This window comes from Crocodylus siamensis, chromosome 1 (genome assembly GCF_052110815.1).
Source record: "Crocodylus siamensis isolate JL-2025a chromosome 1, ASM5211081v1, whole genome shotgun sequence".
Classification (NCBI taxonomy): domain Eukaryota; kingdom Metazoa; phylum Chordata; order Crocodylia; family Crocodylidae; genus Crocodylus; species Crocodylus siamensis.
The window spans coordinates 254578287-254605291 of record NC_143395.1 but is presented as its reverse complement, the minus strand read 5'-3'; the positions used below and the strand labels follow the sequence as shown (position 1 = coordinate 254605291).

General features: G+C 39.8%; 1 protein-coding gene across 8 annotated transcripts in view; it reads right to left on the bottom strand.

Annotated features, from left to right (window-relative positions):
- The window catches only part of TTC3 (tetratricopeptide repeat domain 3), an 88764-nt gene that overhangs the window by 1401 nt on the left and 60358 nt on the right, over positions 1–27005 (bottom strand). For 4 of the 8 annotated variants that reach the window (XM_090060553.1, XM_090060581.1, XM_090060599.1 and 1 more), the window contains 15 exons: positions 24918–24997; positions 21371–21526; positions 18136–19063; positions 14446–14511; positions 13511–13660; positions 12616–12755; positions 12061–12129; positions 10601–10697; positions 7958–8058; positions 7346–7439; positions 6524–6625; positions 3673–4094; positions 2739–2865; positions 2328–2558; positions 730–822 (listed from right to left, as the gene is read on the bottom strand). In XM_090060553.1, coding sequence (XP_089916679.1) covers positions 730–822; positions 2328–2558; positions 2739–2865; positions 3673–4094; positions 6524–6625; positions 7346–7439; positions 7958–8058; positions 10601–10697; positions 12061–12129; positions 12616–12755; positions 13511–13660; positions 14446–14511; positions 18136–19063; positions 21371–21526; positions 24918–24997 — 2856 coding nt within the window. Of the gene's footprint in view, positions 1–729; positions 823–2327; positions 2559–2738; positions 2866–3672; positions 4095–6523; positions 6626–7345; positions 7456–7957; positions 8059–10600; positions 10698–12060; positions 12130–12615; positions 12756–13510; positions 13661–14445; positions 14512–18135; positions 19064–21370; positions 21527–24917; positions 24998–27005 lie in introns of those variants that run through there. The other 4 variants (XM_090060576.1, XM_090060566.1, XM_090060560.1 and 1 more) reach the window with 4 other exon arrangements.

Here is a 27005-nt window from a genome sequence, read left to right as displayed (position 1 = left end):
TCTGCAAACATATGACAAAAACGCTAACATAACTGTTTCTTCAAAAATAGGTAGTTAGTTTCTGAAGTACTCTGACAGAGCTGTCCACACATGGCCTACAAGGGTTAAGTTGTGGGCCCAGGGCACCTGCTAGGCCACTACTCACCACACTGCTCTGGCTGTGACAGCGGCTGGAGTTTCCCCCTCTGGCTGTAGCTCCTTGTCCCCAGGGCTGGGGGGCAATACAGCATGGTGCAGTCAAGAGAGCTAAGGGTGACCCCTCAGACTGAGGGGACAGTGTGCATGTGTGGGGCATCCACATTATGCGTGGCCTAGGGAGGCCTATGCCTCACGCTGGTGCAGTCCTGGGCATTTGGCCCTCAACTGCTTTGAAGTTGGACAGCTGCTCTAAAGACATGGCATTGGGAAAATGTGGGATCTGCTTTCATGATAATACACATGATCATCTAAAAATCAATTTGTTGTGTACTAATGGTATGGTTAATACCCCTGCTCCCAGGGCCTGCCACTTAAAGAAACACATGCGGAGAACACACTGATCTTTTCAATTATCAACTTTGCTCAAGGCATGATGAAATTGCCTTGTTTGTATTGATGTTAAAAGTCTGTATAACAAAAGGCTCTTTGGAAAAAATAATGCTTTCTTGTTCATCTGAAGAGTTTTACATCCGATGAGCAGTTATAAATGGCTTACAAGTATGTTTCTTATGATTAAAAAATTGCCCTTACCTCTCTGTGAAAACTGTGTCCACATTTTAGCACACACACAGCTTCCTTGCTTAAGTCCTCATGACATATTATGCACGGATCTTCCTCAGAGGCCTATGGATATAGACATAACATTTAAAAATTACTAGAAAGTTATCAGTTATCTGACTACTCGTTTTTTAACCCATTATATAGACTGGAACGGAACAACCAAATTAAAGTTTTATTTTTTTCCCCATGGTACTTTTGCAACATCAAGTCACAGACTCTTCCCTGAAAATGTATGGATAACAAACCCAATTTACTAAGAGATGTAAAAGCTCAACAACAAGTAAGAATAGCATTTCTGAGTTTACAGATGATTGCAGATTATGCAGTCAATGCTGTGAAACTAAAAAAAAAAAGAATACTACCAAATGCAGTAATGAGATACTTAGAAAGAAATAAAATTTAGGCTTTGAGAAGCTATACATCTCTTGCATTCTGATTGTTAGTTACCTGTAGGTCCGTTTGTCTGTCTTGCCTCTCAAATACATCTTTATACTGTACCATCTAAATAATGCTCCTATATAAATTGTATATGCTTCTAACATAAGAGTCTAGGAGCATAATAACTCTTCAGATGAATCACTCAAAACACTTTATTTTTTCTTTAATTTTTATCACCGATATACCCAATATCTCCCACCATTTTAAAGATAGCTGTGTCAGGGGTCAGCAATGTTTTTGTGCCGAGTCCCAAAAAACCCTGCAATCTTGACATGGAAGAAGTTGGTGTGCCAGGGACAGATGGCAGGGAAGCCAGGAGGGCCTGCTCTTTGTTGTGGCAGCACAGCCCCAGCCCCTCGCACACCACCCGCTCTGAGGCACGTGTGCAGCTGGACCAGAAATACCAGGGTTTCAGATCTCAATGCAGCCACTGGCAGCCTGGTGGCTGCCTGCTGCAAGCAGCCTGGGCGTTGGGCAGGACCCTGCCACCCCACAGAGCCCAGGCTGCTCACAGCAGGGCTTACAGCCTTCCCACCGCCTGCTGTGACCAGCTCAGGCTTTGTGGTTGGCAGCGGCCTACCAAGAGCCGGGGCCAGATGTGGCATGCCAAACAAAATGGCTTCATGTGCCATGGTCTGGCTCACCCCGAGCTATAACTGATGCCAAACAAAGCAGGTGACCTGTTAAGTCTAGCAGCAACGCCAGAAGCACAGTATAGAGACACTTCCCCTTTTTCTCCGAAAGCTAGATTCACATTTTAAAAGCTCTCACCTAAACTATTTGTTATAGCAATAAAGTAACAGGAAAAAAAAGCTGTCCTTCATAGTTGTGCCTACATCAGATTAATTACTGTCCTGCAGTTATTATCATCAAGTATTTACAGGATGTGTCATTAATTACTGCTGTACACAAAGATCTAATCTGACTAATCAGATGTTATAAAAATCTACCTCTTCTGCATAAAAATAAGGAATCAAGACTTTAAAAAAAAAAACAAGAAAAGCTTCCATCTGAATTTCTAAGATATAGTACACTTTGATTTAATTATAAACCCAGTAGCAAACGTGTCAGGGAACTCTTTGCATTTTATTATTATTTGAACTTTTTTTTAAGAGCAGACAAAACCTTACACTAGAATCTCTTGATTTTTTCCATGTTGATTTTGATGTTTCTCCAACCAGTCTCCAGGGATGCTCAGCTGGCTGTAAGGGACAAGACATTTTGGTTTTGGCAGTTTTATAGGCAGGTCTTGCCTTGGATGGGCTGGACATACTTCCTTCTGCCGGCTTGGATAGCTTCTGTGTTTGTCCTGATGAAGCGGAGGATGCTGACTTTTCAGTTCTCCCTGCTGAGATCAGAACCTAGGCAGGTGTCATTAGGAAGCTGTTGTTAATTTAAAGCAGAAAGCCATGGACTGGCCAAAAACTTATGTCCCTCTGGACTTTTATTTCAGTTTTTAGTTATGACAAAAGAATTGAGAACATTTTTCATTGGGCAACTCTGATAGTGAAAGAAACAGTCCAATTAAAATAAAAGTGTACCTTTTTTTTCATTTGGTGATCCAAAATGAGTTCCGTCACACTGCTAAGGATTTCATCTTGGCTCAGCCCTGAAAGCGTGTTTCCTTTTTTAATTCGTACCTCTTTTATGAAATTAGTAAGGTCAAACCTTAAGAGGGAGAAATTAAATTGTATTTGGTGAGAATTCTACAGCATGCTGAGAAAGCAATGCTACGAACTGGTCACAGCATGTAAAAACCCTCAGCTTCCAGGCATTAGATTGATAGTAATAGCTCTACACACATTTCCAGGTATCACTGTGCGACTAAAGCAGTTCTCTCTGCTTGGATCCTAAAGCTAATCTGAAATAAGGAAACTAAAGCAACAAGATATTCTTGTAAAATATTCAAACTAATCTTAATGGGAAAATGAGGAATAGAGGCAAGGAATTGTGTGGATATCTTCTATTGGATGAAATGCATGGCTGGGATAAAGAAATGAAATATGAACTTTCATTTCTACCCAGGGGAACTTTTACAGTCTTTTCTCTGATGCCCAGTGAAGGGTGTTTGTGCCCAAAAGCTTCCAATTAAGTACTTTTTTTTTTTTGCAAAAATCCTGTTGGTCTAATAAAAGATATCACCTCTACCATGAGCCCTGGTTGGGATAAAGTTAGACAAGCTTTCAAATGAAAGGTATGCTTCATTCAGAGAAACCTGATGAAGAATGCCTTGCCTTTATTGGCAGTTGGACCAATAAAAAGATATCACCCACAAAAACTCTGGCCCCTCACGTAATTCCTGAACCATCACAGATGCAACATTTCTGCAGCCCTACACCAAGCAGGGAGAGAAGCTTCTCTGAAATTCGTCTCGTCTCTTTGCCAGGAAACCCAAGACATTCTCGCCATGGATTTGTTACACCACAACCATCACCAAACCCACTAGAGTAGAAAGGACTTAAAAGAAAAAGATACCTGGTATAATGTGGAAATATAGTCATTAGATGTGAAACGATATTATCAAATGCTTTTGGAACTACTTTCTTGTTTGAACCTCTAGTAGAGTCCAACTGTGCCAGTGCTGGTGGTGGATCATCTTGGTGGCTTAGCTGGATGTTCGGAGCAGCATGTCCTGAAATCTCAGATGGCTGAGCTACTAGCACTTGATCAGAGCACAATCTTCCTGAAGTTTCAGAGACTATTTTTACTGATCCACTATTTGCAGAGTAATTAGAACTTTTATGTGCTGTTTTACTTCTGCTCTGCACATGAGGTGCAGAATGCACTGGACTTTGGTCTTTAGGGTTTGAAAATGGAGGCAGTAAGTTTGGATGCACGGGTGTAGATGAACACAATACGATGGCTGGATCATTAATAGGAGGCCTGCCTTGCAAGACCTAGAGGAAAAATATTCTTTTCAAGCACGATAAGTAGGAAATTAGTCAAATAGTATTTCTGAACGTGTCAAGGCTATGGTTAACAACATGAACTGTCCTCTACTTAAGTCTTCATAGTAAGTGACAATAAGATACCATTTTATTACTACCCAGCTTTACCCATGTCATCTTCACAGCACAAATACAAAAACCACAATACACATGGCCAACAATGCTCCAAAGAGCATACGCACAGATGAGATGGAACACTCTCATGGGTTAGCAATACGAGTGGCTCTGGACACTCATTTGGTTTTAAAGAAGAATGTTTTGAAATTGGTGGTGTGCATCAGGAACCCAATAAATGGCATTTGGGTCTTCCGACTGGAGGTAGGTAAAAGTGAGTTTGTTTATTTATTTTTAATATAAGTATTTTAAAACTTTGAACGTGTGTACATTACAGAACAACTGACCGCTACAATCTCTACAGGCTATGTATAATTCCTTTCATAAACTGATAAAACCCTCTCAAACAAATGGGTTCCTTGCCCCTCCTACTCTATTAGAAGGCTGTTTTAAAAACCTCACTGGTTTCTACCCTAGATTTATTCATGGATAGTTTATCCCATCTCAGAAAAAATTCATTTTGAATAGCAAGACATGCTAAAAAGCATAAAATTAACACCCCTTAACTCATATGGACCCAGCAAAGTCAATAAAAGTTTTTAGTATAAGTTATTGCTTTCTGAAAGAGAGGATTAGATTTAATATTTGTGTGGAAATGTAAATTAATTTGGTTTGTGCCAAGTATAAACTTCTGTACAGCTGGTATACACTGGATAATTTTAATTTTTTCATGTAGGTTAAACAAAGTTTAAATGAAACTTTAGTAGTAACAAGCCTTAATAAAATGAAGCACTGTTAAATTGCAAGTCATGGACAACTTCTTACCAGATTCTTCAGCAAGTTGTTTTACTAGTAATCAAATTTTGAAATTTACCCATCCTGCAGATCGTTATAACTCTGGTAATGTTACCTAATAGTTCACAAATCATCACTTAATAAAAAAAGCTAAAGCCAGATTTAAGTGCGTAATAAAAACAGATTGTCAAAAGGAACCATTTTGTACTCGTATGAAAGGAAAGAATATTTTAAAAATCTGTAACGTTTGCCCACCAAAAAGGTTTTGGAGCCGAGCATACTACGGAGGTAACACGATTCATTTCTCAAATAAGTTATCCTTGCACTACTCTACAGTGATATCAAACACCAGACTGAAGAACACTCAGAGGTAAAAATGTGAAACGCAGACAGTATCTTCCTTGCACAATGGTTTCAGATGAAAAACCAAGAATCTAGAGCCACCCAACCCATGTGGAAACACGTGCCCATCAATCCTAGAGTGGCCCTGTCAGCCATCTTCAGACCCACAAATAAGATAACTATCCACAACTATGTGGAATTGCCAATAATGATGGGATATAGAAATGAAGCAGCATTGTTATGAAACACAAGAGATGTGTATAAATGAGGGCAGAAAGGTACTTAGAAAAAATCTCCAAAATATTCCCAAAGGTGCAAGATTAAATGGTTAATACGTACATGCACAAACCATTCTGAAACATTTAGTTTATAGTATCTCCTGTACCCAATCCAACAGAGCCTTGATTCTGAAAGGGTTTTCTAGGTAGAGAGTATAAGCAACAACAGACGAAGAGGAAAACAGTCTATATCCAAACCAAGGCCCTGGGCATGTTATAGTTATCACATGATTAATGGGTTTATGCTGGGATTAACAAGAACAGAGCTGTGTGTTCAGCTAACTTATAGTGGCATAAAATGAAAAACTAGCCACAAAGCTATCCCTGAAAAAAAATGGGAAACCTCTCATGTGCATGGCACCATAAATTAAATGTGTGGCACTGCTATACCAATGCTGACAATCAGCTGATGATTGGCATGGGGTTGTGGAGGGTCGGCATTAGGACCAGGACTGCTCTGATCCTGATAGTGAAGCCTGGCTGGCAGAAGAGTGGGCTGCAGGAGTTCCCTAGCAGGGAAAGGTGAAGGTCTCTAGCTGCTGGGAACCTGGCAATTCCTGAGCGCAGCAGCCTTTCTTGCCTTGCCTTGCAGACCCTGCTGGAAGAGTTAAGATAAAAATTCCCTTACAAAGTTGGTTCAAGACTCAGTTTTACTAAGGTCTCTGAACAGAAAAACCAAACATTCAGTTCAGTTTTACCCATCACAACCAACTCTCTCTTTATACCATCACACGAAAGCAGGAAGAACAGAATATATACATGGCCTTGTACCCGTATTCAAATTCCCCTGCTCTCACATGCATGCACACCTCCACAGGGCTTACTGGTACACTCATGGAAGAAGGTTAATAGTTTCATTTGCTTCTGACACAGAAAAAGGAAGATTATCAATGGCTACAAGATGCTTACTGAGACACTAGGAGGAGGCTGAAGGTCTCGAATTTGTACTTTAGAGAGATCATTTAGCACAGCACCATTTTTCAGCATATGGATTCTCTCTTCATACTGGGTCTAAAGAAAAAAACATGAACAATTAAAAAGGATCAATAAATGCTACCAGATTTTGTGGGAAACAAAATATCTCCTATGTTACAAAAAACCGGATTTTCTATTTCATATCCTAATAGGTTAAAAAAGATAAGTCATTAAAGATTTAGAATTACTGAAAATATTTTCCCTGTGCACCCCAACTGCTTTAAATTGTTTTTTTTCTGCAAACAATTTACCCGTTTGCAGTCTACACCATCTTGCCCCCAAGTAGAAAACTCCCCAAGAGTTAGCTGGTAAATTAATGTGAAAACATGGTTAAAACATTTGGCCTGCAATGTTGCCAATGAAGCATTAAAATCTGCATGAGAAAACACTCATGCCCGAATGAATCCTCACTGAAATCAGTGGGTGTTAGTGGACCGCTACATGGCTGCCTGCATGGTTGGCAGGGCACTTTCAGCTCTGAGCCCTTTATGTTCTTTTATTTAAGTAAATGCATCAAAATAGTACCTATCTGAGATCTGTTTGAAACAAGAACTCTTCCTTCAACCAACTCGCAAAGAACAGAAATATTAAATTGTAAAGGACATATTTAAGAATATCCAATGATCTGCAAACAACCCCTACCAAGTATATATTGTTTTGCTTAAACTAGCCACCACATACACAACTCAGTTCTGCATTTTGGTAAGGAGAAAAATTAAGAACCCCTCATATAGGAAAACTGAAGAGTAGACTTACTTCTACTTTCTCAATTTCTTTCTTGATATCTGAATGAAATGTCTCCCACTCATCTATCTGTGACTTCAATTGAGGTGATGGTGAAGCTGAGCTGCTGAGATATTTCAGATCTGCCATTAAATACACTATCAACAAGTTTGTACGAGATTTTTTTTAAACGGAGAAATCGGTATATTTTCTAAGCCTTCTTTTCTTCTCCTAGGCAAGTCAAAACTAAAACTTCAATCAAACAGTTTTATCTGATGATGGCATCAGTGACAGTCTGATGCATCTGTCCAGTTTTTGAATGTAAGAGTGTGTGAAAGTTATGAATGACATTTATTATGAGTATGTATGGTAATCTGAACACTTGTTAGTTTGTTGTAATGTAAATGTATAACTCCATTAATCAAAACAAAACCAAAAAATTCTTAAAGGAAATAAGATTGTATTAAAACAGAAAACAAGATCTAATTACTGAATGTTTACATTTGCAAATTAAATCCAAGATACAGGTAACATCCTAGATGCAGTGCTATGTGTTACATAGTTATCAGACTTATTTTAAATCAACAATCTTGTTTTTATTTAGTAACTCCTACAGAAATTCTAGTCACATTACATCCCACTTACCTGCTAATTACCTTTAGCCATTTAAGATTTGCTTCTGCATTTGAAACTATGCTGCATAACTTGCATACCTCAGCAGTCTTCCAGTTTTCAAGTACTGACACCTACAATTAAATGTGATAACTAAAAATATACACTGCAAGTGCTTTCCTAGCATAAGCAACAAAACCAAGTTATTCATCTCAATTCAACCTCAATCTGTTCTCTAGTCAATTCACTAACCTGTGGTTTTTATAATGCACTAAAGTAGATTTCTAAATCAAGAAAAGTTAGCTGTAGAATACTGCAGTACTGAGTGAGCTATTGTATAAGAAAACAAAGGCTTTTAACAGTCTTGCCGATTAGAGGTGCACCAGTCCATACTGTATTGGCACCAATAAAAAGAAGATTGGTATCATCAGCAATTGACTTTTTTTAGCTGATGTGCACAATAATATTGCTGATAAATGTGATGTGCATGTGTGCAGCTACAGCATGCATGCAGCTATGAGAGCAGCCCAGCAGCTTTAAGAGCAGCGTCTGGCTGGTAAGTCTGTTAGGAGGGGAGGGGTGTAGGGATGGGGAGTGGGGGAGGGGGACAGATTGAGGCCCCATGCGGTGAGGGAAGGAATGGGGCAGGTGCACGACAGAGCCATGTGCAGCTCATCCAGGGGCTGCGTGATGGGGTGGGGGGGGGGGGAGGGGAGGGGAAGAAGGAAGGGGAAGGCTCCCACCACTGTGCACACCCCCAAGGGAGGCACGGGGTATGTGACCACCCAGATCTGTGCATGGGTCAAGGGCAGACTGCCACTATAGCTGTAGCCCACCCCATAGCCCACATCCCTGCACTGCTGCCACCCAGCCCAAGCACAGTCCTGACCCCTGCCTGGGAAAACAGTGTTACTTTTGTATGTGTGTGGGGGGAAGGAGGGAATGTGTGTCATGGGGTTTGGTTGGGGAGTGGGTGTGGAGTAGAGGTGTGTGAGAGGGTATGGTAGGAGGGAGTGGGTGTTTTGGGTACAGTGGAGGGGCGAGGTGTGTGGGAAAGTGTCAGCGTGTTGGGGGTGGGTTGTGGGAGGTGTGGGGTAGAGGTGTATGGTTGGGGAGGGAATGTGTAGGTGTGTTGGGGGTATGATGGGGGTGGGGTGCATGGGAGGGTGTGGGTCCTCAGAGTCCCCGGATCCGTACGTGGTGGCAGCGAGCAGGACCAGCCCTGACCAACCCCACGGCCCCAACAGACCCCACCCAGCCCAACAGTGCTCCCGCCTAAGTCCTAGCTGTATGCAGTGGCAGCATGTGGATCTAGCTCCACCCAGCCCCATAGCATGTGGCAGCTCCTGCGCTCCCACCTCAGCCCCTGGCTGCACGCAGTCACAGGGTGTGGGACCAGCTCCACCTGGCTCCATAGTGTGTAGTTCCCTGTGCTCCTGCTGTGTGCAGGGCCAGCCCAGCCTGGCCCCAGAGCACACAGCTCCCTGTGCACCCAGCCCCTCTCCTCCAACAGTAGTCCTTGGCCCTGGTCAGGTGTGGTCCTTACCTGAATTCCCACTCTTGCAGGCAGGGAGCCTGGGAACAGGCAGGGGGTGATCAGGCAAAAGCCTCTGCCGGCCAGAAGCTTCTTGTCTCTAACGCCTCCTGGCTCAGGGCTGGGACAGGTCAGGCTCAGGTAAGGTGGGCTGGCTGCTTAGCAACCAGAGCCATACCTCCTGCATGGTGGTGCCAGCTTGTAGAGGGACAGTGAGGGCCAGGGCTTACGGAGGAGCCTCGCAGGCTGGATGGAATTACCTGGTGGGCCGCATCCATCCAACAGGCCATATTTAGCCTGCCCCTGGCTTAAGTGCATAGCATTGTTCAGGCCCTACAGTCTGCTTCCCTGTACACCCTGATCAACTGCATAGTAACTGCACCCATCTCTTTTGCAAATAATTTTACTGCCTTTAACTGCACCAGAAAGCGCATGGAGGCAGCTGTCAAAGGGCTGATACTAGAAACCTTGAAAATGATGGAAGCTATTAAATTTCACAGCTAATTTCTCTCCTCATTTTCAAGGCCACTGAAACTATTAGAAGCCTTGAAAATTAGGGAAGCTAGTCCATTTCAGGCCATTAGTATAGTGTTACTAGCACTGTATGCTTACTGAAAACTGCTCACCCTAAGTTTGAATAAGTGCATATTTTGGATAGCCCGTAGTTTTTCACTTCTAAGCCTACATACTTAAATAGAGAATACTGTAATCCCACTAACGGGAACAGTGTGCACACTCAATGTACACAGGCCATGGAGGTTAAGACACAGAAAGTATTTAAATTGCAATTATCATTTAGTATTAGACCCTATTTTGTTTTAATTTTCTGACAACATTAGTTTGGCCCAAGCAATAAACCACTACTACAATACTTAAATAAAACAATCTTGATAATTTGCGATTAAGTAGACAAAAGCTTTGGATCACATACCAAATATAACAAGCCTATTGTTTAATTAAATTACAGTAATGCTTTTAGGCATACTTTAAAATGGTGTGCAAGCCATTTTCTAATTGTAACGAAATCACCAGAAGTGTCTATTAAACTTATGCTGAGACATGAGCAGATTCAACAATTCCCACAAACAAGGTGTAATGCAAATGAAAAAAAAGTCTAGCGTAGCTATTTTTTTTCCCCTTACCTCTGCTGCGACAGTTCTTTTGGCACACCCTTGGTATTGATCTTTGCTCTTTTTTATAAGCTCTTCCAGTTTTACTTTCTCATTTGCAAGTTTATTACTATGAAGTTAAAGAAAAATAAAAGAGTTTAAAATATACATGAACAAATAAACTACAATTTACGCATTCTTTTTAAAAACTAAGCTTTTAAAAGTTCTCTCTTCTACTAAAATATACATCACTGATCACTTTCTACAGAGAGATGACAGTGTGAATGAGTCCTCAAATCTAAATTAATTTGTTTAAAAAATAAACCTAAAGTCTTGTTCTTAATTTTTGCAGCGCCATGTTTTTGGTATAACTCCAAGTAGAAGGTAGTCCTTCTAATACACAGAAGCACTTAACCCATTTCTCAAAACTGTATGACCTCCTGACAGTTCCAAAAGAAAACCTGGTTGGGAAATGAAAAAGATGAGCAAGATCGGGGGGAGTTGTAGAGAGGAAGATTCATATTCCAACATCTAAAAGCAAAGTAGGAAATGGAACAATGTGCACAAACCTGTATGCAGACTCAGTGACATGCACCTAATGATCTTCAGCAGCAACATACAACCCGTGGCCCAAATCTGGCCCAAACTGGAGGGCTTTGCCTGTGCCCGTGCCCATGCCGGGACTGGCAAGTGAGAAGCTCCACAGGGGCCAGGCTGCTGCCACTTCTCTCCCTCACCTCCTTCACCCTGGGTTGTGGCATGGGCACAGCTTCCAGCCTGTGTGAAGGTGCACCAAGGCCAGGCAGTTTCCAGCTGCACTCATGCTGCAGCCCAGAGTTGGGGGCATAGGGCGAAGCAGTAGTGTACTCAGCTTCCTGATGTGGTTATAGCTCCCCACTGGCTGGAAACTGTGCCCAGACTACAGCTGGAAAACAAGAGGCAGAGAACTAAAAGGAGAGCAGAGCTTCTCCCAGTAGAAACTGGAGGTCTGTGCTCATAGCTTTAGACCAAAGGAAAAAAAACCTCAGTATTATTCCGTATGTGGATAGTTAAAACATGTGATCCTAAATTAAGTCAAGATTATGGTACACATAAGTGTAAAAAGTTGTTTAATTGGTTCTAAGTGGTTATTTTACATTAAGTACATTGCATTTTGATTTAGTATTAAATGTAGTCTGTATAGTAATACTTGCATATAACTTAAAAACCTAACACAAAGCCTGATACACTCTTGTAAAACAGAGATGACAGATGTATTAAATAAAACAAGATACTATTTACTACATTTTAAATAAATTTAATACCTTATTTTGCAAAGGCATTAAAGGCAAAGAATAAGGCATTTTGTATTCAAACGTGACACTCATAATTGTTCTTGTACATTTAGAGCAACGGACACCAACATTAAGATAAGAACGATCCTAATAAAATGAGTTAACAGGACAATCAAATACCACTATATCAGCGATGCAAAAAAGTTAACACAAATTTACCTGATCTCAAGGAACTCCTCCAAAATAACTTTATACTGTTTGTCCTCCTCCTCAATATTCTTCAGATACCTACAAGCATTACAAGCAAGCAAATATAACATGTATGGTTTGAGAAGTGAAGTCTTTATGCATATTTTTCTGTAACATATATAGTATGTAGCTTTGACAAGTTATAATCCTGTATTTAGCAAAATTAAAATATTTTCTTTTCTTCCATCCCCATCACTATCAGTAGGTTTAACTGCAAAGTGAGGTACATCTTTTTTAGGCTGGCAGAATCAAGCTTTTAGGAAACAATTCCATCTACAAACAGTGACAATATCCATGCATTTCTACCCCATACCTGTTACTAAGCTAGTAATTATCAATGATTTAGTAGATCTCAGAATCAGAACTTTTACATAAATTATGTTATTCATTTGTCTACAGAATCAAGATCTAAAACGGTTTATTTCTAGCAGACTAATACAGTAAATTTCAATATTATGAAGGAATTAATCCCATTAATAAAGTCAGAATAAAAGCAGAAAATCAGTTTTCAAAAGGAATACTCACATTTCATTGGTATCTGCCTGCCTTTTGGCTGCACTCTTTATTGCTTTTAATCTCTCTTGATTTTCTTTTTTTTCGTGCTGCCACTTCTTTATTTCTGTTTCTAAATCTTGATGAAACCAATCCAGTTCTCTCTTTGAAATCTAAAGGCAGAAAATATTTAGAAAAGAGGTTTCTTGAATGAGAAACATTTATTTCTTTATAATCAGGTAGAGCAAAGGTACCAAATCAAAGAACAAACCTTTCCTAGTTGATGAAAGTAAAACAGAACATGGGTTCAGGCCAGTATTTAAGAGTCTTCATTACCATTCATGAAAATTAAATATGGTTTTGCCGATTAGGCATAAAGGGCATTTATACATATACTTGGGGGTGGGGCTTTAACTAGAGCAGCTTCAATACTCTTTTTAATTAAAGCACCCGGAACCTCACACGTATTGGTGTCCCCATACTGAAAAATGGCAGTGGAGCACTTTATCTAAAGCTCACTGAATAAGCTTTAAAGCGCTCCTGCCACCATTTTTCAGTGTGGGGATGCTGGTACACACATGCCAGTCTGCTGGAGCATGGTAATTACCACACTTCAGCAGAAGAGTCTGCTCTGATGTGCTGTAATTGCATCGCAAAGGAGCAGCCTTGCTGCATGTGCATAGCACCCAAACAGTGCTTGCTGTTGAACTGTAGGCCATGTTTCTAAGCTGGGGTATAAAAACTTATTGTTCCACATGCTGACTTCATAAAAATGCTAAGATAATACAGAAACTAATAAAATTTGGAGCCACTTAAGTAGGCTTTGCAGTATTGACTACCACTTACATCTCTGTTGAACAATCACCTCCCTAAAGCCACTGTACTGCAATTGGTCTTTGTACCCTTATTAGACATGTTTAACTATTACCTTATTTTCTTCAACATTTTTTTTTAACTGCTCTTTTAAAACACTGGTTTCTTCTGTGCTTCGGCATTGCAGCTGCTCATATTTTTCTTTTGCTTCCTTTAGTTGCTTCTGTAATACTTGATGTTCTTTTGCCATACGTAAAATATCTCCCTGAAAAAGTAGGTTATCAAAGTTTTTGTTACAGCACTCATTCAGAAAGCACCATAAATTCACAACATGTTAAAGGCAAAATTGAACATGAACTATGATCCAAAGTTTGAGAATGTTGTAGATAAAAGCTAAGAAATACTCCCCATTCAAGAAACAAACTATGACGATGAGAATGGATCTACCAATGAAAAATTAGAGCCATTCTCCTCCTGATGTGGATACGCACTGCCATTTGTCTTTACCAGCTTGAGCTTTCTACCTCTGCCACCCACAACCAGATAGTGGAGTATTTAGTTAGACTTAGTCTGGGATTGTTGGAAATGAAGCATTATGAAGGTTATTGGTTGTAACAGCTGAATTATTTAAGAACTTGAACTCTGAAAATGCAGCTTCCTTCTTCATCACACTGCATGAATCTGATTGATATAACTGATTGATCTGACTTTTTAGAGACATGTCTTTTTGCCAGTCATGCTCAGACCTGTTCCATAATCAACCTTATTGTTTCCACTTTGTTAGCCCTTTTATCTCACGTTTAAGTTTTTGGTTACATTTTAATACAGTTTGGAAGCAATTTTGGTGCTCTAAAATGTCCCCTCTACATATGAAGAATCCTATATTAAAAGCAGTAATAAAATAGAATTAAAAAAAAAAAAAAAAATCAAATGCAAGGGTTTTTAATCAGTTAGGTACTGAATTAATGAAGTCTTCACTTTCCATTAGGCTACTGATTATTACATAAAGATTTTTTAAAAAGTGCCTGAAGAAATTATGTATTTACTTACTTGTTGAGTTTCAAATGGATGAAAAGGCATAGTATTAGCTTCCCTGTCTGCTAATTCCCGCTGTACCTGGATTACAAAAATGCACAAATTATTTAAAAATAAAAGAAATTATATCCCCTATATTTTGTATCCATACCCCAACAATTCAGTTCTATAAGGAGGAAAGGACCTAACCATTAAAAAAAAGTTCATTCTTAGAACATATGACTGACTGACTGACTCACTCACTCAACTACACTGTAAGAAGGAATCCTGTTGAGAAAATACGAGTTTCTTAAAGAGGCTTCACCCATGGAGTGAAGTTAGGATCTTCTGACTGAATATTCTCTAATCCCAAACCAACAAATAGGAGTTCACATTAAGAGCAGCCCTTCTCTCACTATCCTCAAAAAGAAAGCTGTTTACACTTTGCTCAGACTGTCTGAGCAAGCACTGCAGGACTGGGCAACCTCTGCTCCTACTGAAGTCAGTGGAAGATCTCATATGGACCTTCAATGAAAAGAGTTAGGCCAACACTGAAGATGGCATCCTTACAATTAAAAAATAGCCCAAAAATAATATGCATGTTTGTAAATGCATATTAGTTATGCATTTATTATTTGCAGATAGCAGCAGACAGTCCTCTTAAAATTAGCCTTCTTGGAGTTGCTGGTAATAAGTATCATTGGCAATCCTTGCAGTCAAGGATGATCCTCTTTCACGACTTTTTGAGTCATTTGACTATTTGTGGGTTTGAAAATGGCTGATGGGACCTATCCAGGTACAACAGACTCTGTTGCAGCTGGGGCACATTTCCATGCAGGGTGGATGGCTCTGGGCTCTTGGTTTGGTCCATGGCACACTGTTTCCACTGCTCCCATTTTTTCACCTCCTGTTGTCATTGGAAGGTTTCAAACTATGAGGTCCTTGCAGCAGACTCTCCCTCCATCTGGGGTGGTCCTAGGTGATCGCCTCCCATGAATTGATATCAGTGTTGCATTTTTTCAAGTTGGCTTTGAAGACATCCTTGAAGCACTTTCTCTGTCCTCCTCTTGAATATATCCCTTGACTGAACTGGGAGAATAAAACTTGCTTCAGGAGTCCAGAGTTGGGCATCTGGATGACGTGGCTTGCTGAGGGAAGTTGATGTCAGAAGATCATTGCCTCTATGCTTGCAGCGCTTGCTTGCAAGAGGATGCTAATGTTGTCACATCCGTCTACTCACTGGATTTGAAATACTTTCTGCAGGCAGTGATGATGGTACTTCTCCAGAGACTTGAGACGTTTCCCACATGTTGTCCAAGTCTCAGCTCCATACTGGAGATCATGACTGCTCGAGAAGCCATAAGCTTGGTTTTCCATCTGATGTCGCAATCTTCAAACACCTGTTTCCTGAAGGCTGCACTTACACATTTAAGGCAATGCTGGATTTCTGTGTCGATGTCAGCCTTCTGTGAGAGATGGCTTCCAAATTACAGGAAATACTCAGCACTCTCCAGATTCCCGTTGGAACCTGAATGACTGGAGGTGGGGGCTGCTCATTAAGCACTGGTTGGTGGAGGACCCTAAATCTTCTAAATGATAAGTGTCAGTCCCATTTTCTTGTATGCCGTGGCAAAGACATCAATGATTGCCTGAAGGTCTGCTTCAGAGCGAGTGAACACTATAGCATCATCAGTGTACTGGAACTCTTTTTGGGGTACTCGTGGTTTTGGCTCAGTCAGATGAGATTAAACAGTTTACCACCCATTTGTAGTTTAGCTCCACTTTAGCCAGAAGCTTGTTGGTTTTCAGATGTAGCAACACGGTAAGGAATATTGTGAAGAGTACTGGAGCAATGACACAGTCTTGCTTATCTCCCATCTTAACCTCAAATGGACCTGTGACAGGCATGTTACTGAAAACCACCACTCACGTACCCTCAGGCAACCGGCAAAAAATGGTGATCTATTTCAGTGGGCATCTGTACTTCAGAAGGATACTCCACAGCGCTTCCAAGTTGATGAGAGTCTACGGCTTTCGTGAGGTCAAACGTGGCCATAGAGAGAGGTTTATGCTGTTCCTCACATTTTTCCTTAAAGTTTCTGAGCAGTGAAAATCATATCAGCTTGTGCTGTGATGCCCTAAACCCACACAGATTCCAGGAGCAGCTCTTCAGCAAGGAGGGTTCTCACAATGATCTTTTCCTGAGGCAGACAGCAAGGTGATCCTTCTGTAATTTCCACAGTCAGATCCATCTCCTTTCTTGAAGATTGTCACAATCACGGCATGGCTATGGTCACCTGGGATTTCCTCCTAATACAAACTCACCCCTCCCCCCCAACACGAAGCTTTCATCAGGATTCCATCAGCTCCAGATGCCTTATTCTTCACTTGTTTGATGGCTTTCCTCACCTTGCCTAGGGCTGGGGAAAATTCCAAGACTTTTTCCATTCTATTCCATAACATCTAGGTAGAAACACCAGACCTCACAATCCTCCTCCCATCATCACAAGCTGGTCACCAAAGGACCTGAAGAATGTGCTGGAAAAGCTGTTTGCATGGAAGATGCCCGTGCTTGGTTGTGCAATATCAAAGTCAAAAGGGTCTCATTCTTGTCTGAATACTAATTTATTACTCTGACACTGGGCCCTTATATTGCCAATGTTATGTTTCCTTAAGATGCATGCAATAGACTTCAGAAATGCAAACTGCAATTAGAAGGTACTGTCAAAAGCCTATCTGCAGCAAGAAATACTTTTCTATGCCCCTAAACTTTATGATTCATGGACTATGTGCAAAGAAGGTCTTTTCTTTTTACTGTCATCATCACACACACAAAACTTTTTTTTTTTTTTTTTAATTCATTATAACCCCTAGGAAATCGCTAATAGTTAAGAGAGGAAATAAAATGCCACCAGCACCTTATATTTTTAATATTCTGTTATACCAAAAGAGTTAGATCAATTTTATTTTTGCTGATTTTATAGATTTAAATATGAAACTGAAATGTTAACTAAAATGTAAAATATAAGTCTCATTACTAGTAAGCAAAATGTATTCTTAAGTATTTTAAAGTTTGTAGGACGTTTTATGAAATTAATAGAACACAATGGTCGTTTTCCAGTTGCTAAAAAAGGGTATTATAAGCAGATTCCTCCTATTCCCGAATTTCTCGCTTGAATAAACTTATAGAGAAGTTTACTGGGGGGGGGGAAGAGAGGGGAAAGGTTGATAAAAATAGGTAAAGTAGCCAACTTTCAAAATATCTTCTCATGTCCACACAAACATTTCAGCCTTCTTCCATTAACATGACCAACTGATATCAATTTAACTATGGTAAGTGTCAGTTGACAGATTTGGGAGAACTATAAAACATCCAATCCTGCAAATGTTTATGAACGCACCCTTTAAGTGAAATTTAATGATGTTTATCAGAAGACTAAGAAAACACAGATGTTTTGAATTGAACATCTCCCTTCACCACAATTTAGATGCAATTTTTTTCTTTAAATAAATTATTTAATTCTCTCTAAAGTTAAGTAAAATTCTCTCTGTTAAGTAAAATTAAGAGGAAAGGAGCTGTCCTGACCTTTAAAATAAAGTTAGTATTGACCTGTACCACCTGTACTACACCTCACGGTAAAGGATTAGTACCAAATACAAGATTGCATACATTGTCATCATCAATTAAAGAGCCGTCAAAAGATTCTCTTCCTTTTTACTTCTTACCTGGACAGCTATCATCCTTGTATGTGGATGGTTTTTCACTACAGATGAATTTTTATTTTCTATTTCCTTTTTAATAGCAGATATATCATATTTAGCTTCGCTCATATTATTTACCCCATCAAGATTATTTCCGCAGAACTCAAAATCTAAGTTCTCCACTACATACCGAGTGTCTTGGTATGTTTGCATTAGATTTGGTAGGAGAATGTCAGAGATGCACCTTCTGTCTGATATTGCAGTTTCATCAATATCAAGATGTGCTTCATAATCAGCATATATATAACTAGGTTGGCTGGCAACACTTGGAATAGAAGGCAGCTGAGAGAGGATTGGCAACATTCTTTCATTCTGATAAACTGAGGAATCAGTCAGAAGTATGTTGCGGTTATTAGGAATTACTGAGGGTAGTAATATATTTGAAAAAGATACTGCTTCTTCTACGGTATCAGTGCTGTCATTTGGCAAAGAATGCAATGAACTATAAGAAATATGTGAGGAATGTCCTATGGCTGAACATTCTTGAGTCTCGTAGCTTGCTAATGTACCATCAGTAGGAACTGGCATATAAGGTTTATTAATATAAGACACTGGTTTGAACTCCTTAGCAGCTGGGTTTAACTGTAGTTTGCTTTTAGAAGAGTTTCCTTGAATATTTGGCCCGGCTATGCAATTTTCTTCTTCATTCCTAGTAGCTTCTTTAGTTTCAGCTAGGATGTCTGCATTTCCTTTAAACAGAATGGCATGCTTCATCAAACCAATACAGTTGTCGATCAAAACAAAACGAACTGATCTCAGAAGGAAAGGTTTTAAACCTCCAGCATTCTCCACAATCTTACGAGCTTCTTCAGGGAAATGTTCATACTCTCCAACTAATAATTTATCATCAATCTCCATGGGTCCATGTTCCTCCAAGATCTGAAAGAAATAGCTTTAAAAAAAAAAATTAGGAATTACTCCCATTAATCAAAACATTTTTCATTTCACTTTCAAGTCATACTCGAGATTTACATTACTAAAAATAATTTGTATAAAATGAAACAGTTTTAGCAATATTTTAAGTAATTTTTCATCCTAGATATTTGTTTTTTTATACTCCTACTTTGTTACCACAGTGATTCACATCAACTTTTCCTAAATCATAAGAATGCAAGCACTACATACAGACTGAAGTTTTTACCTACGTATTAAATTGCAAAGTAGAATTTTGCAACTAATATTTCATTTCTCCAAAGAGAAGCAAATGTTATACATTTCATTTCAACCATTAACACAGAAAAAGTAGAACACACTTTAGTTAGCTGCAATATTAAGAACAAGTAACCGGAGATGTAAACAGCAAAAGCGATCAAGGAGGCAAAATGCAACTACAGAAAACACTGGGTTGAGATTAAACAGAAGTCAGTGTTGCTGTTTTAAACACTGCTAAGTAAACATAAAAGGGAGAAGAATGAAAACAAACTTTATAAAAGTAAGAGAGGCAGGAAAATTACAATTCCTGAAGACTTGATAGAGTGCCTTACAAATCCACTGTAGTATCCAGTAGTTCCCATTTATGAACTTTCAGATGAGAAAGCTCCTTTGTACCTATATTGTAATGCTTTGATAAGGAATGTGTTGATTAAAAACATTGTCATGTGATTATCTGTAAGTTGGAAATAGCTCTAAAGATGATCTATTTACATTTTTCACTAGAACCAAAAAAAAAAAAAAGATTAAAAAAAAGTGGTCCACATTCCTAACTCTTCAGAAATAATACAGCTAAGCAATTATTTATAATAGCCAAAGAAAGAGTTTGGGTCTTTACATCTAAACCTTTTAGCTTGCTGCAAACTGCATAGCAATTACTTGCAGCAAGCACAGTTCTGCTGTTCAAAAGAGGTATTAAAAACAGAAACAAACCTTTAGTCAGCAAGAAAACCCTCCAGACAGAGAGACTGTAACTGTAGACCAACTCACTGACTGTCCAATCAATTAGATCAATTTAACATGATCTTTCCATCTGAGATCTTAACTCTATACACTGTATATAAAACCAATGCTTATTGCAATTAGTTAAGACAAAGATATCCACTTTACCGGTGTTCCCCTCAAAATGCTTCGTTTACTGTAACAGTTTGTATATACATTTTGCCTTTAAAACAGATCACTGAAAACTCCTTGCTCAAACAAAATCCACCCCCTCTTTTTTTTAAGCTACCACCATTAGTTGCAACACTGGTAATTATTGAAAGGATTGTAGAAAAATAACGTTTTGGAGATGTTTATTTTGGATATTTGACAGTACTACATGAAATCATGTTCACCCTTTCACATATCTGTGATCTTTTGCACAGGGACACAGGAGAGAAAACAGTATTTAAATAGTAAAGAAATGCTACTGAGAACTTGAATTGCCAAACCAACCTAAGGAACAAGTACAATGCCTAAAACTACAGTCTTTGATGACAGCTCCATCTCAGGTTGTCAAACTCCATTGTTAGACATAGCTGACTGATCTCAAAATCATTTTAATTTCTGTTGAAAACTGTTTAAGGGACATGCATTTATCTTAGTTCTAGTGAAATTCCTGGATGACCCACCCATCTATTATTGTTTAGGAAAACAAATTAGATTTAAGATTAGATTTTTAAGAGGAAGTCTGAATGCTAAAAAAAAAGAAGAAATCCCACAGCTGTTCACCTCTAAGTTCATTCATTCCAACTGAATCAAGAGTGAACTCTTTTCAGTTCCCAGTAGGTGGCTGTGTACTCAAGATACTGCCAACCATTTACACTCACGGGCCTTTTAATTCAAAGTTGAAGTGTATAAGAAGAGATGTGACCTTAAATCAGGGAAGCATTAGCAAAATAAAAAAAGTGAATTCTGTCACCAAGACCATGAAATTTGATGCCCTTCAGAACAAGCTTCCAGCTATCCACTCTATGGAATGTCTTACATGACTTTATATGCATACAGTCATACCCTCAACTTATTTGCATCTTTCAAAAGTTCACTTATAATTACTGTCAGTCATTTCTAAACATATCAAGTAGGATGTTTTATTTCTGACCACCACTTCAATCTCTCTTATTATGTGGATAATGGAAGTGAAATCTACTGAATCTTAATTAAGATCAGAAGAACTTAAGAACTTACCTGCATTTAAATTGGTATGTTTACGTTGGTAATTGAAAAATTACTCATGCTGAGAAAATTTAACAATTGTGAACTGCTGAACACAAAAGTTAATACCTACTCATATAAATTTTTACAAGTTGGGTCTAGGTTATTATCCAAAAATCTCTGATAATCATCACTGTCAGAAATACTATCACGCAAAGCCTCAAATTCTTCCACTTGATCACGAAGATATTCTGGAATTATGAATGGCTCATAAGGATTCATAAAACTTCTGTTGGGGAAAAGAGAGGGAGAGGGAGAGAGAGAGAGAGAGAGAGAAATGTTATGAATATCAGTTCACCCATAGTTTGTAAAATCTTAATTATGCATACTTAAAGAAATATTTCATGTTGTATTATGTAATTATATAAAGCATTAAATTACCATTTAATATGGAATAAGTTTTAATATTAAATAAAATTTAATATGTGGAATAAGGTCCCTCCAGAGGTGGAGCAATCACCTATCCTGGAAATCTTGCTGGGGTTAAATGGTCTGGCCAAGGCCAGAAGCAGGGAAGTAATAAATCCCATTTTATACATAATAAAGGCTGCAAAAGGTCACATTAAAGCAAAATGAGAAGAGAAATCAGATCCACAGATAAGACAGCCCCAGTCTCACCCTCTAAGCATGCGGCAGTTCAGAAAGAATGGGATTATATGAAGTACCTGTGTGGCTTGGCTGAACAATTTAACTACTGCTTTAACCACAAGACTGTATTCTGCTTCCAAAGCTAGGAACCTAGTATTCAATTGCCATCCCACAAATATAACCTACTGGGCAACGTGGGTTTCTTAGGTCCCTTCTACACTTTACATATATTAAGCAATTAACAGGTTAACTGAAAAGTTAATTTAGACCAGCTATGCATGCAAAGCAACTAATCATGCCATAAAAAGTTTCATCCAGCTACAGTTGGAGCTGGAAAATATGTAATAACTTTATAGCTGATTTCTATCCATCTTTAAATTTGCATACGTAGCAAGGTAGCTATGCATCAGTGACTGAGTCCCATCACCCACTGTCTGCCTTGCCTCCCCACTGCAGGCTGCCCCTATAGTGTTCCAGAGGGCCAAGCCCTGCCAAGCACTCTGCACCACCTATGGCACTGCCCCAGCTCTTGCCCTGGCTCCTGCCCCAGCCCCCAGTCAGAGCACACAGCACTGTTGCTGCAGCCACCCAGACACATAGTGCTGAGATGTGGGGTTACCATGGCTTGAAATGCTGTCGTCTCTGTTGGGGCTGAGCCCACTGAACTATACAGGAAAATCATAAGCTTTTGGTTTTGGACTAATATCATGCATAGTTTGTACAATAGGAGTAGGAGCTACAGTGCTACTTAAAACTGCGTATATGGAGTACCTGTGGTAAAACTTGCAGGAGTCTCAAAAAAGGCAAAATGCCTCAATTCTGGATGAACTAAGTTTATGGGCACTATACACAAATAGATACAGTTACATTTAATTTCAGTCTTTTTTTGTTTTCAAATGTGCTCCTCACTTCCATGTGCTCAGGAAGAACAGGGTCCACCAGTAAGGTGGGGGGGTGAATGAGTTGGGGGAAGCAAAGGGACTACCAGATCCCCAAGATTTATTTTCCATGCTGTAGCAGTGGGAGGGGGCAAATTCCAGACAAACCCCCAATAATTAAATTCTATACCTGGAAAATTACAACAAAATTTATAAATTGTCCATATATAGAATCTAATTATTGGGGGTGGGTGCCTTATAATCAGGGTCATCTTGTATTCGAGGAAATACAGTAAATAAGGAAGCCAAGCATCATTCTTGAAAGTGACTGAGAGACTGGATACATCACAGCACTTCCAATGAGCTACAAAGTCCTTCACTCTACAGGACACCAACTTAAAGCCAGGCCAGCCCAAGAAGTCTTCCATCAGACAGACATTGGCAGATCTCAGTTCTAACCCTGACATTACAAGTTCACCCCTAGTAACTCCAGGTAAGCTGCCTGAGCCATGGAGACTGAGCTACCCTTAGAGTTCCCCCAGGTCAGTACTGCGGTATTAGGGTGGGATAGATGGGAAAATCTGCCTAGCTTCTGCCTTATAAAATAGAGAAAACTTCGTTTACCAGCCAATACCTTTCACCAGCAATAAGTCTCCCCAGTTTAAGCTGAAGTTCATTAGTGAATTATTAACAAAAGTGAATTTCATTCTATTACATAATTTACAAAACGATGGAGGTGCCTGACATTTGTAGAGATCTCAGTTTTGGTATAGTGAGGTTAATGTATTTAAGTTGGCTTGAAGGTGGTGGAAGAAGGGTTGCAAGGCTGCTGCAAACATCTGGCCACAAACCTGATTGTAGCCACTTCCTCTGCTACAAAAGGAAATTGTTGATCAGTATGGAGATCATGAAGCTTCCACACCAAACTGCATTTAACACTAAATAACCCACTATTTCATTGCAAGAGGTTCTCTTTTTGTTGACTACACTCAGCTTCAAAACATACTGTATTGGCTGAACAGAGTGAAATGGTTATTGGGCAGTTCCACTACAAGGACAAAAGAACAGGAATTTCAGGTAACAAGCAAAACAGAAGCAGAAATGAACATTTAGTTCCATTTTTTTTTTTTAAACAGCCTGTGCATTAATCAACTAAAACAAAGCCTTCATATCAGGGCTGTCCAACTGCCAGCCTGTGGACTGCATGTGGCCCACAGGGGTTCCTGCCTGGCCACAGATCCCTCAATTGCTCCAGCTGCAGCCAAAATCTCTAGGCACCCCCCACCTTCTCTGGCTTCTGCCTTCTGTGCTTGACCATGGGGAGCAGAGGGTGAGATTGGGGCCATACAGGGGTGCAGTACAATGGGAGCAGAGGGAAAAGGAGGATGCTCACTCAAGTGGGCACATGGGACAATGTGGGGGTGGGAGCATCCACACAGTACGGCAGGCTTGTGGCCCTTGGCTGCCTCAAGTTGACAGTCCTGATGTATATTCTTTATCCCTCTCCCATACAGTCTGACTTAAAAGTTATAGGACATCAGAAAGGGATTAATTGTTAGAGTTCCAACTGAGTTTCCTTATAAAGCTGATTTTGATCCCCAGCTCCATCCAACCCATAGACAAAAATATGCATCATATCTGTAATAAAGATTGAATAAATTTCAGACCTGAAGTGTTCTGATTTCCTGAACACACATGAAAAAATAAGGTATTCAAAGTTTAGCTCTCCATACATACTACACAGCAAAAATAAAGTTAGAGATTTTCTTATAACATCCAAACCTTGATGCACTGGACATGTCTGACAACCCTGCATACAGGGCTAAGTTTAACTAATTAAGACTTGTAAACAACAAGATTAAGAATGGTTTCCAACTCTAAGCAATACTTCAAGAATATGATTTCTTGGCAACAGGTTTGGGGTGGGTTTTTTTACCATGGTAACTACAAACCCTTAGAAATCATTTTGCTTATAAAAGGTACAGATATATAAAATTTTCAACTTCCGCTTTCACCACGATATAACACTTTTTGGTGTAGTACCCATTTACAGTATAAACCCTTTAGGGTAGAAACTACAATTTTTAGAGTTTTGGGGGGGGAAAAAAAAAAAAGAAGCTAGTACTTATCATCTATTAGGCAATTAGTACTTACAATGTATTTTCTTCTGCAAATATAGCATCTTCTTCATGTGTTAGTGCGCCAACCCCACCAGACAGTACTAAAATAGTCTGCTTAAAAAAAACAGATTTTACTTTATCACAGTATACAACATTTACATTTTTACAAGATCAAGTGTTTTACAAATCAGACTTAATAGTACCAAATCTTATTTTATACTCTGACGTATATTCAGATGCCATACAAATGAATTATGAAACTTGACCAGATGATTACAATACAAACAGGTAATTTGAATTAATCATTCCAAAAAGACTGCTGGAATCAAATAATTTCTTCTTCAAAACTAGTTTTAGAAACAGCAAAGGGGCCTTAAATGTGTTTGTACTCTTGTTCTGAATTCTGTAACTTCCTGCTTTGTCATTAACTCCACATGTCCCAGGCTGCGCAGTTGTTACTGAACAGTCCCAATGTTGCATGGGCTTTTTTCCACTCAACTGCACTGTAGTGTCAGTGTCACAGTTTATGCCCGCTATCACTATGTCACCGTAGCAATGAGCAATGGCGATGTAACTCATTGCTATGGCAATGCAGCATCTCATGTAGACATGCCCTCCAAGATGTAATTTATGGATTTACTCCTGCAAAGACTCAGGCTCCATATTTAACATACCTGCATTAGCAATTTTCCCACTGAAGTTTTTGCAGGGTTGCAAAGTACATATTCCATTTATTTCTGCGCATTTACATGCCTTCTTAGTATTTCTTTTACAGTTCTTTTTTACATTTAGGAGCTTTTCAGGCACACAATTTCTCACTTACCTAAAGTTTCCCTCCATTTCCCCCACCTTTAACAGCATCATTGTTGTTGATTTTATACAACTTTTTATACATCTTGAAGTATATATACTTCATAATAGGAATCAAATTATTTAACTAACCATCAAGCCTACCTAATGTTAATGAGAGGTGTTTTTATTTTTATTTTATTTGAATTTTAAAATAACCTGAAAACACCAAGAAGATTACTTTTGGGGCACTTCAAGTGTGGGGCCGCTGCAAGATCCTCTGGGCAATCTGGTGGTTGCGCCAGAGGAGAAAGCAGACCTCTTTAACCAATTCTTCACCTCTGTTTTCTTCGGCAGGGACCAGGACTTCCCCACCATGACGCAAGACGGACTCGAGGGGAACGCCTCCAACCCTCAGGTTGGGGAGGACTGGGTTAGAGAGCTTCTGGAGGGGCTGGACGTGTTCAAATCAGTGGGTCCAGAGGGTCTCAACCCCAGGGTGTTGAGGGAGCTAGCAGGGGTTATTGCAAGACCCTTGACATGGCTTTACAAGCACTCGTGGTGCTAGGGCCAGGTGCCAGATGATTGGAAGGTAGCCAACATGGTCCCCATCTTTGAAAAAGGGAGGAGGGAGGACCCGGGCAACTATAGGCCCGTCAGTCTTACCTCAATCCTAGGGAAACTCTTTGAGAAGATCATGGAGCACATCTGCAATGGGCCAGCCTCAGAGATGATGCTCAAGGGCAACCAGCACGGTTTCATTAGGGGCAGGTCATGTCAGACCAACCTGATTGCCTTTTATGATCAGGTCACAAAAGCCCTGCATGCAGGTGTTGCCATGGATGTAGTCTTTCTGGACTTCAGCAAGGCCTTTGATACTGTCTCCCACCCCATTAAAAAACTGGGCGACTGATGCCTACACAGTCAGATGGATTGCAGATTGGCTAGAGTTGCGCTCAGACGGTGGTGGTGGATGGGTCATATTCGACCTGGGGGGAAGTGGGCAGCGGAGTCCCCCCAGGGCTCGGTCCTTGGGCCTCGCTGTTCAATCTCTTTACCAGCGATTTGGATGATGGGGTGAAAAGCACCCTATTTAAATTTGCTGATGATACCAAAATTTGGGGTGAGGTGAGCACGCCAGTAGGGAGGGAAAGACTGCAGCAAGACTTGGATAGGTTACAGGAGTGGGCTAGCAAAAACAGGATGTGCTTCAACACTGACAAATGCAGGGTGCTGCACTTGGGCAGTAGTAACCAGCAGCACACTTATAGGATGGGAAACTCCCTTCTTGAGAGCACAGAGGCAGAAAGGGATCTTGGAGTCGTTACTGACT